General features: G+C 47.4%; 1 protein-coding gene across 4 annotated transcripts in view; it reads left to right on the top strand.

Moving 5' to 3' along the window:
- Tdrd1 (tudor domain containing 1) overlaps window positions 1-7,987 on the top strand; it is a 48,839-nt gene extending 40,852 nt beyond the window's left edge. For 3 of the 4 annotated variants that reach the window (XM_036173554.1, XM_036173529.1, XM_036173547.1), the window contains exons 22-26: window positions 2,084-2,251; window positions 3,490-3,717; window positions 4,214-4,260; window positions 4,340-4,432; window positions 7,366-7,987. In XM_036173554.1, coding sequence (XP_036029447.1) covers window positions 2,084-2,251; window positions 3,490-3,717; window positions 4,214-4,260; window positions 4,340-4,432 — 536 coding nt within the window. In that variant the 3' untranslated portion in view covers window positions 7,366-7,987. The remainder of the gene's footprint in view (window positions 1-2,083; window positions 2,252-3,489; window positions 3,718-4,213; window positions 4,261-4,339; window positions 4,433-7,365) is intronic. The other variant, XM_036173539.1, reaches the window with a different exon arrangement.
- The last annotated feature ends 3,331 nt before the right edge of the window (window positions 7,988-11,318 follow it).

The following is an 11,318-nucleotide window of genomic DNA, read 5'->3' on the forward strand; positions in this document are numbered from 1 at the left end:
GGTGTGGCTTGGGGTATAGGACTCCTTCATGACTCTGAGGCCTCATAGGCACTGGAGACCGTTCCCCTGCAGTGTGCTGTGGCTCCAGGTTGTTGCTGTTGATATCCTTGTGTGCTTTTACTGCCCCACTCCTCCATATTGGTGTTAAGACCCCTCAGTGACTGCTGCGTGGATGTTGTCAAGTCTTACCATAATCTTAGTCTAGACTGCTTGTCCTCCAAACCTGGGCTGGCCCGGGGTTCGTCCTTCACCCTCACGTTGAGCACTGTTTGAGCACAGCCTCTGTCTCTCCCTGCCCTGTTGTTGGCTGTGTCAGCTGGATTTCTTCCATTCCACCTAGATAGCTGACCCCTCCTTCCTCCCCTCCTTTCTTCACTTGACCTTGCCTGTCTTTGAATCTACTCCAGTGTCAGCTGTATCTATCCTTCGGAAAGGTGCTGCGTGTGAGGTAAAATTTCTGAGTTGGAAAGAGCCCGTCCTGGTGTTGATAACTTGCCTGGATATAGAATCTGGGTTAGAAGCCATCTAGTACTTTTTCATCAGGACTGAAAGCTCGGCTTTGGCCTAGGCTTGTTCTCAGCTAGCTCTTAGCCATCGTATACTAATCCACATTCTGCCACATGGCATTACTTCATCTCGGCACTGCCCATCCTGCTTCCTTTGAGTCTGGTGGGAACTTTGCCTTTCTTCTTCTCAGAGTTCTTTCTCTGCCCGGAAGTCCCACTTACACCTACTGCCTGGCTGTTGGCTGTTCACCTTTTTATTACATCAGTCATAGCAGTACATCTTCATACAGTGTACAAATATCCCACAACAAAGCCATTTTCCCTGAACATTTTGTGTGTGTTAGCTATTGATATTTCTGATCACAAGATAGACGGGTTCTCCAAAATTTGAGCATAACCTTTTGTGGTCAGGACCTTGCCTGTCCTCTTGGTCCTGTGGTTTGCAGATTGGACTGTGAGTTCACAGAGTGGCTTTCTTTCCTCTTATGAGTGGGCTCTAGGTCTGGAAATGCTTAGTTTGGGCATTTCCCCCCCCCCCCCCGAACTCGTGCTTTTTATTCATTCTTTGCTTTTCTCTTCTGTTGAGGACCTGCCAAGTCTTCCACTGCCTGACATGGACTCTGCTGAATGTTCACTTCTGTCTGTTCTCTTTTTCAAGAGTTCTCTATCCCTCGCTTTCCCTACTGAGGTTTTGATGTCACATTTTAGCTTCACTAGCTCTTTTGTTTTCTTGGGTGTGTGTGTTTGTGTCTTTGAGGATGGAATGTCCTGTCTCCCACCACTGTGCCATCCTTCCAATGTGACTATCTCCTTCCTCCTTGACCTCTACTTACCCCAGGTCCTCTTTTGTTTTCTTTGGCCTTCTCTGTCACACGAGAGGCTTTCTTAAACCATTTTTCCACACGGCTAATGTGGGGTACCCAAGAGTTATTTGGAAGTTTATACACAGCAGAACTTACCCACTTGTGGCCTTCAAGTGCAGGCTTGATCTGGCTGCACATCTGGAAGTGCTCCCTTGTGTGGCATGGAATGTACTTTGGACTGTGTCTTTGGGAGACTTCCTCCTCTCCTCAGCCTCACTCACACTCCCCAGTCTGTAGTCCTTGGAGAAGGAACTTGTAAGTGTGAAGTTAAACCATTCTCTTCGGTGAATTTGAAATTAGGTGCTCTATGTAAAAGTCTGTTCAGAGGTCTTGAACAGCTGCTCCTAAGCCCTGTCCTCATTCTTCCTCCTCCTCCTCACCTGCCTGGGCCCTGGAGGCTGGACCTGAAGCACACATGTGACACAGCTTGGCTTCCTCACAGCCAGCTTTGCGTGAACTCCCTGGGCTGTGACCTTCTTGCTTTTGTGCATGTTTTCCAGCCCTGAAGAATGGCATTGTCTCTCTCATGTTCCTTGTTCTTGTAGTAAAAAACAAAACCCGAACTTTCTGAGTCTCCATCGAGGGGTTTGGAAGGAAAATAGAAAAACTCTGGACTCTTGTTTAGATGCCTTGGTGTCAGCTTGTAAGTGTCACAGATAGGAAGGGGAAGGGCTCTGGACTGTGACTGCTGGGCTGAGATTCCTGTGTTTTCAGGTGATGACCTCTGGTACCGGGCCATTGTTCTGGAAATGTCAGACTCTGATGTGAAAGTACTCTACGCAGATTATGGAAACATTGAAACCCTGCCTCTCTCCAGAGTTCAGCCAATCCTCCCCAGCCACCTGGAACTCCCCTTCCAGATCATTAGATGCTCACTTGAAGGTACACAGTTGTGCTGCTTTCCAGATTTGTGTCTGTGGAACTTTTGATCTTTATATTTTATAACTCTTAAGTCTGAATCAGATGGTTTATATCGATTGTTACCGGTGGTCAGGGTCTGGACTGGGAATTCAGGTCGCACACCGATCTGCGGAACACTCGGGACATTAGTTGGAGCAACCAAAAGTGCAGGTTATGGAGGGAAGCATTGTCAAGACCAAGAGTGGACCACATGAGTGAGACCCCCAGGGCTCTGGTCATTGTGGGGGTTGAAGAGAAGGGAGAATTGGCTACTGAGGATGTGTGCACACAGTGCACACAGGTGAAAGAACTGGATTGCAAAGTACAGTACCTCAAGAGGGGTGCATGCTCAAGTGGGGCCCAGCTGAGTTATCTTAAGCCTGCCAGACGCTAAGTAACTCCTCAGCAGCAGTGTTTAAAGACATTTTGTATCCTTTATTCTAGTGAAAACCATGTTCTGCTTGTCTTTGTGTTTGAGGGGGGCTTTTCTCCAGAGTGTCAAGGTTTGGGGTTGTTTGTCCCCTATTGTGAAGCTCGAATGGCCACATGTGAACCCAGGGAGTCTGTGGCTCACCAGAGGTTTTGATACCTTGTCACAGCTCCCTGTAGGAGCCAGGGATGTTCACTGGTAGCATTCTAGCCGCCTCACTGTGCTCCTAAAGCAGCCTGTGCTCTGCTGTTGAGTTGGAACTTGTGTAGAGCAAATGAGAATGCTTAAGGAGGCGCTGTCCTATGACTGTGCCCTTCACAAAGCTTTCCTCACAGACAGTGACCACTGACTGCTCGGAGCATACTTGGTTTCTATACCATGTTATGTCCTTTCCCAGTGAAACATGGAGCAAGATTGTGTCTGGTTTGTGTGCTTGGTGCCTTACAGCACGCTTAACACCAACTGAAGCCAGCAACCATGCTGCTTGTTATCTTATTATTAGATAACTCACCTAAATATTGTCTTTGAAAAAGACATGTGTGGGCTGAAGACATGGTTTAGTGGTTAATATCACTGGTTGTTCTTGCAAAGGACTTGAGTTAATTTCCTGCATGTACATGGTGGCTGACAACCATTTGTAACCCCAGTTCCAGGAGCCAACACCACCTTCTGACTTCATGGGCACCAGGCACATATAGTACACATGAGTGCAGGCAAAACATTCATACCCATAAAATCAATCTGTAAGAAAGATGATTTGGCTTATAAGTACAATGTTTACTCTTCCCAGGGCTGATGGAATTGAATGGAAGCTGTTCACAGTTAGTGATGGAACTGCTGAAAAACACCATCCTGAATCAGAGCGTGGTTCTTTCTGTGAAGGGAATTTCACAGAATGTCCATAGAGTGTCAGTTGAAAAGTGTTCTGAGAATGGTGTGATCAACATAGCTGAGAAGCTGCTGATGTGTAGCATGGCAGAAAACCTCACGTCTAAAAGGAAATATGCCTCAACTCTAGGTACCTTCTCAAATGCAGATCCGTGCATGGCCGACATGGTTGGCTTGAGTTGTCCTGATCTTCTCACTCCTCATTGGTTCAGTCCCCTCCACCCACTCCTGCTCTGCACTCCTGCGGCAGTTCAGCCTGACCTGAGGTCAGGGAGAGCATTGCTGCAGGAGTCAGGACCCAGAGCTTTGGAGTGGTCACACACTGTGCCTGTACTTCGTTCCAGTCCCCCTGATTCCCACCAACAGGAGAATTCCTTGTGCTTTTGAGATCGAATCTTCTGGGTATCCCATGAGATGTGCATTTGGCAGACCCACCCTCACCCTAAAGAGTCCCATACCACAGAAGGCCTCCTCCTCAGAGTGGGGTGTGGGCTGTAGAGTGGGAGGGTGCTGTGTGGAGTTGATAGTCAGTCACGGACACAGACAGGCGCAGGCTGGCTCAGGTCTGGGACTGCTGTTTCCTTGTTGACGTGACCCAGTGGCTGCCTTTGCTTGTTTGCTTTTAGAAACGACACACAGCACAGAGTGTTGCTGCACGGAGTTACAGAAACAGGTGGGTACAGTCCCCTCCCGTGGAGCTGCACTCCTAACGTTGTGAGAAAGTCAGTTAACTGCTTCTTTTTCATCTGTAGATTGAAAAACATGAACAGATTCTTCTCTTCCTCTTAAACAATCCGACCAACCAAAATAAATTCATGGAGATGAGGAATCTGCTGAAACACTGAGTAAGTTCTGTGTCCTGCCCCCGTGACCGCCCACAGAATGCCTGCCGCCATCCTGCCAGCGTAGAGCTGGGCACCCTGTGAGGCCGTGCTTCCTTGGGGGTGCCCTGACCTAGTCTGCTTCAGTGTTCTTGCTCTGACGATTTTCCTCAACGCTCCTAACGCACTCCCCGACTTGGGCTCCATGTGTGGAAGCCTCTTCTTAGTGTGTGACTTTGAAGTTGCTCACGTTGTCAGTATGTAAAGATAGCCATGGGTTGAAGCTCAGACTCAGACTGTGTCCAGCCTCACTGGGACTCTGCTGCAGTACGGTAGCACTTACCTTGGGTAGGAATGGAGAAGAACGGGAAGCAGGTGCCCTCTCCAGCCTGTGTACTCATGGAGCAGGCCATGCCCACCGCGCTGCTGAAGGAATGTGCTCTGGCTCCTTCCCAGCACCCCTGCCCTACACACCCTTTTCTGCTGCCTGGATCCCATTGTAACAGGGCCACTAGGAAGTACTCTATAGCCAGCAGCCTTTCGGAACTTGTGGTCAAAAAAAGACTGCTCTTCTTATTATCCTGGGCTTTTATTGGCCAAAGAGCGGTGTTGGCTGAGCCCGCGGAGGCCACTGCAGTGGCTCTCTGGGCTCCTCTGGAGCAGCTGTGCTGGTAGGACTTTGATGTGGCCCCACTTTGTTGTGTTTATTCTTGAGGCAGCACAGTTGAGCTCTAAGCCAGGTGCCAAGAGCAACAGTTCCCACCGTCGTGATCTAATGTCTTCATAAACTTGATTTCTGGTTTGTGTGTTTGAAATTAAAATCTTGAGTTTAGTGGTGATTTTAAGCAGATAGACAAGAACCTGCTATGAGTGACACAGGCTTCTGGAGTTGGCCCAGCACCAAGCACACCCACTGAATCACCATTAAACTCATTTGCACTTTTTGTCTATTGGTCTGTGCAGTGAGCTTTCTTTAGAAAGATACTGAGAATGCTCTTACACAATTTCAGATAAAACTAGTATTTTTTAATTGTGTCTAGGAAATTAGAGAGAGGGCTGAGTACCTTAAAAGCTTGCTTTAGAACGTACACTAGTCCCCTGTCCCGTCCCCTCCCCAGTCCCCTCGTACACAGCATAGCACTTTATACTGGGCTGCTGCACCTAGTTTACATCACACACACACACACTGTCCTCAGGTCACCTTACGGGAAGCACAAGTGCAGAGAACAAGCAGGTGGTGTGTGCTGTTAGAGTCCCGGCACTGGGGAGGAGGCCTCACCTACTTGGTCAGTACCAGGCCAATGAGAAGAGCCTCTGGCTTCAGAGTAAAACAGGTGGACAAGAGCCAGGATGTAGTCAGAAGGTTTCTCTGGTCCTGCCCAGCCCTGTAGTCCCACAGATGCTTATAAAATAATTACTCAGAGAATTAATATTATTGATAAAGTGTATAGTCTATGGCAGGCCTCTTGCTAACTAGCTCTTCTATCTTAAATTAACCCATTTATAAAATCTATGTTTTGCCACGTGTTCCATGGCTTACCGGTCTGCTGGCCTCTTGTTTCTTGCATTCATGTCTCTCTCCTCGGATTTCCTGCCTGCGTCTAAGCTGCCTTGCCACAGGCCACAGCAGCTTATTTATTAAGCAATGGGAGCAATACATATTCATAGCATACAGAAGGACATCCCCCAGCACCTGGGGGATGACACGAGAGGCGTCCACTAAACTCTATACCTGTGGGTACAACATGCACGGACCCTGCCCCACACACACCTGCACACACTTGTATTAACCCCCCCCCCCACACACACACACACAACAGTAGAGCCAGGCTTACTGTTAGATGAGGAAGCAGAGGTTCATGACGTGTTTGCACACACACTGCAAACTGGGTCTTAGAGCTTCAGGTGAGGAGTTATCTGTGGCTGATGTGTGTGCTGGGCTACAGCCTCTTCCTGGGTTAGTCCAGGTCTACAGAGCATGGAGTTAGGAGGCAACATTTTGTTCCCATTTTGATGGAAAATACAGTTGAATATTTATTCTCACCCTAATTAATCTTCCTACAAGTAGAGAAATGTGTTTAAAATTTTGAGACACTGCCGGGCAGTGGTGGTAAACACCTTTAATCCCAGCACCGGGGAAGTAGAGGCGGGTGGATCTCTGTGAGTTTGAGGCCAGATTGGTCTCCAAAGCGAGTTCCAGGAAAGGAGCAAAGCTACAGAGAGAAACCCTGTCTCAAAAAATAAATTGAGACTCTAATAACTTGTTTTGTTGTTTTTGTTGTTTTTAATAATTATGAGTCAGTATGGTATGCCTATAATGCCAGGCATGGGGGCTTGAGGCAAGGTGATTGTGAGTGTTAGGGCAACTTGGTCTAACAAGACCCTGTCTACATATAATTACATAAAAAGGTGTTACTCAATTTCAAACTTCCTAAATAGGAGTGCTAATGTTTTTGTTTGTTTGTTTGTTTTTGTTTTTTCCCTTTTGAGCTGAAGATAGAACCCAGGTGCTCTACCACTGAGTTAAATCCCCAACCCAAAGCTTTTTTTGGGGGGGTTTTTCGAGACAGGATTTCTCTGTGTAGCTTTGCACCTTTCCTGAAACTCACTCTGTAGCCCAGGCTGGCCTCAAACTCACTAGTGCTGGGATTAAAGGCGTGCACCACCGCCACCACCCGGCTCTAATGTTTTTAAAGAGGTAAGTAATATAACATGTGTTATATTTTGAGAGAGCCCCAATGGCTGCATTGTATGTTTGTGAAGGAATATAGTTTTCTCTGGTTAGTGCCAATATCTGTAAAAGTTAAACACCGTTGTGGTGGTTAGTGTTTTATCTGACAGGTATACGCTAAATTTATGTAATGTCAGTTAAGGTACTTGGTGTGCTTGTACTTAAAACTTGTGAACCACAGTGCTTTTTATGTAAACCAGAATGATGGTGGACTCTTCTCTTTCAGAAGCAGCGTCTCTGGGAGGAAGAAACAGCAAAAGCTGGACTTGAGAGAAAACCGTCTTCTGTTTTGTTTTCTGGACTGTTTCCTCCTCTCCCTTTAGTGACCTCTGCTCTCTCCACCTGTACTTGCTTCACTTGTTCTGTTGGGTTGGTGCCCCCCCCCCAGTTCTTTCCACGAAATACATGAATCTCACATGAGCGATTCATAGAATGGCCAGGCGTGATGGTGCATACCTGTAATCCCAGCCTTGAGGGAATGAGGCAAGAAGACCTTAAATTAAGTTCACGGCCAGCATGGGCTGCACAGTTTGATGCTTTCTCAGTTCATGAGGAGACTAGGGTGTGAGGCGTCGTCTTGTGAGTCTGTGTGTGTTCGCTCCACTGAGTATGGAAGCTAGAACCTTGCAAGTGCTAGGCAAGCGCTCTGCCTGTGAGCTACAATCCCAGCTCTAGCGTCCTGCTACGTGAAAGTGTTGAAGAAAGTCAGTCAGTGGCAGCATTGGATAGGTCTAGTTGGTGGATAGATGGGCTTCAGCATTGTCTGCACCTTCAGACATTTGCTAATGAGACTCCCTGTCATCCTCTGCCTCTTCCTAATAAATGTTGTTTGGTTCCTTTGCTTCTGAGTGGTGTGCTCCCATTTTGTGGCTCGTGGCTTGCAGCTTGTTCCAAGGACATACGCCCTTCTCGTCTTGGCTGTGGAGTGTGCTCACCAGCTCCAGCCACTGTTCCTGCCCTCCATATGCCCTTCTGTGATTTTCTGACTAGTTTGTAGCCATTTGGACTTCTGAGACACAAATTCACTTGTCAATTTAAATTTAAAAACTGACAGCACATTTATTTTCTCATGGCACATGATGAGATTTTTCCTAAACTCACCCATTATGAGCCAACACCTTCCTGACGGCCCCATAGTTTCTGTTGCAATTGTCCATGATTTCCTATCAGACTGTGGCTACTAAGAAGACATTGCCAGCTCAGAGTCGACTGGTAAGAACTGGTGTGAGTGGGCTTGTTATTTTTTCCTTTTTTCTTTATTTACTGGCAATGTGTGTCAGCTCCTCTGTCAACTAGAACTTACCTTCATGTACAAACGTTGCTGAGGGTACTAAAACAGAGACCATGTCTCCATCAACAGGTGACCTTCTGGACACAGAGGTCTGACAAGTGTCAAGATTTCAGGGAAGAGGCCTGTTTGGTGGATTAAAGGACTATCTGATGTAGGAGAGTTATTCACACATACTTTGTTTTCTCAGGATTCTTTTTCTGCAGCTGCTTAGAATTGTCAAAAGGCTCAAAATTGGGAGTGGAAGTAATTAATACTCTTGAAATTTTGCTTTACTATATACAATGAATCCTATCTAGATTCAGCTAGAGCAGCAGTTCTCAACCTGTGGGTCAAGACCCCTTTGAAGGGGCTAAATGACCCTCTCAATGGGTTGCCTGAGAAAACATTTTTGATTCATAGCAGTAGCAAAATTATAATTAGGAAGTAGCAACAAAAATAATTTTATGGTTGAGGGTCACCACAACAGGAGAAGAATTATATTACGGGGTCACAGTATTAGGAAGGTTGAGTACGACTGATCTAGAGTCTACTACCAAATTCCTGACAGGACTGAAGTCCTTGTGAGCCTGCCCACTGGAAGCATCTTGCTCTGTATTTAAGGGCTCATCACCAGCACACTGCCTGACCTGGGCAGAGGCTCTGAGGCAGGCGTTAGCTCATAGTTTTTCTTCACATGGCTGAAGTTACCATGTAGACTTTCCAGTCATCTTCCCCAGGGAAGCCACGGCTTTCATACATCCTAAAACTGGCTCCAGGCAGGGTAGTAGGATAGTAGCAGGCCAACCTGAGTTGTTTCCCAGAACTTGCTTTTAACTCTGATCTTCAGGTGATGCCAAAGGTGTTAAAACTTTGTGGTGGTCACAGTGCTCACCCCTCTGGTGAGAACCTGCCAGGGCATGAGAGCCTCTAGAGCTTGTTATAAGTCAAGTGTATTCCTCGCCAAGGTGCCAGCTGTCTGCCCTTGAGACACTTGTGAGAACTGAGTGGATGATCCAGGTGATGTGAAGAGATGGCCACCGCGGGAAGTACTGCCAGTGTGGGGGAGAGCTAGCTGTTGAGTGTGGATGGGGTGTTGGCAGACTCAGACCTTTGCCTTTGTAGGAACTTTACTTGACTGAACTAAAAGTCACCTTCCCAAAGGCACCTGTGTGTACAGCACAGCTCCTCGCCCCACCTTAAGTTGAGATGCGTGACTTCACTCAAGGGGGCTTTGAGATGATGCCATTTCCGCCCCTAGAGTTCCCACCACAGTCCTGTTCCTGTTCCTGTTCGTAGCCTCACCTCACTGCTTGACCTGCAGCCCTCAGGTGCACTGCACCAGCTCCCATAGGGTCCTGGGGGACGTGGCCAGACTGTTGTTCACTGCTCTAAAGCCCTCCAGATGGGCTGCTCAGTAGGCCTGAGTTTGCCTCTTCCCATTCATCAAGTGTGCTTTCATCATGGAGGTGAAAAATTAGAATGGGGTGCTACAGAGTCAGGAAGAACGACACCCCTCTACCATCAGGAGATCAAAGGTGAAGCATCGTTTCCATGTTAGAAAACCAACAGGCTGCAAGGATGGTTGGGGAGCACTGAAATGCTATCCCAAAGCCATGGTCCTTCCACCACACTCCAGTCTCAAGAGTGGTGAAGTTCTCACTCATCTCTGCTTAGAAGTCACAGCTGTGTGTGTGTGTGTGTGTGTGTGTGTGTGTGTGTGTGTGTGTGTGTGTGTGTAACTGAAACACTACAGGGCAATTTGTGAAATCATACATGAAAAGAGCAGCTGGGTGGTGGTGGTGTGCACACTTTTAATCATAGCACTCCAGAGGCAGGTGGGTCTCTGAGTTCAAGGCCAGCCTGGTCTACAGAGTGAGTTCCAGCACAGCCAGTGCTACACAGAAACCCTGTCTCAAAAAAGGAGCAGTTACTCTGTGTAAATAACTAAGCATCGGGGCCAAAAAAATTAAAAGGCAAAGAAAGCCTGGAGCAGAGCTCAGGGACTTTGGATAATGCCCTGCAGAATAACTCACAAATCTTCAGGAAGGAAGGACTACTATTGTGTCAAGCAGCTGTGCCTGGGCTAGTGACTTCTCCACTGAACCTCTCAATTAGTCCTAAAAGCCTTTGGGCAAGACTGGTGAAAAGTCTGCAGCAACTGTTGCTTCTGAGCCAGGCTAGCACTGGCCCCTTCCCTGAGTGTGTGTGGTTGGTGTGGTAGATAGAACACACACAGGCAAGTGCTGTATTCTCAACCTGTGTTGACGTTTTAATCATGAGGTGGAATGTGAAGTGACCCCAATTAGGTAAAAAAAAAGGGGGGGGAGGGAGGGGATCCTCAGAGTTAAAATAGGGCTTTTCCATGGTAAGCATGACTAGACAGAAGTTCAGAGAGATGGGGGACGTCAGCGGTGACTTCCTCCAGGCTACTATCTGGAGCAGCACAGGCTGCTTGCCACATGTAGGCTCAGTACAGTGTGCACTGATTACATGTTGAGATCTTGGGACTTGGGGGTTAATATTAAGATGGAGTTCATCTTTCTATCGTCACTAAAACATTGAAAAGTCTACGTGTGCCTTGCATTTCTCTGAAAGAATACCGGCAAGAGGCAGAGACCGCCTCTCACCTTCACACTCCGCCTATGGTGTACTCAGCAGCAAGTCCACACCTTGACCGTGGCAGTGGTGGTCTCGGCACTACTTAGGAGCGATGCTGTTTTTACCTGTGTGCTCAAGTAACTGCTAATGGAAGGGATGGATTGAGTGAAGGGAAAAAACAAAATCAAAAAGCCAAGTTTGCAACATCCCTGAAAGCTGTGTGGCCGGAAGAGTTGGAAACCTACAACTACAGAAGGAAATGCAACAAATGTTATAAAGGAGGATAAAGCCAGGTGTGGTGGCTCACATCC

This window comes from Onychomys torridus, chromosome 1 (assembly GCF_903995425.1).
Source record: "Onychomys torridus chromosome 1, mOncTor1.1, whole genome shotgun sequence".
NCBI lineage: Eukaryota > Metazoa > Chordata > Mammalia > Rodentia > Cricetidae > Onychomys > Onychomys torridus.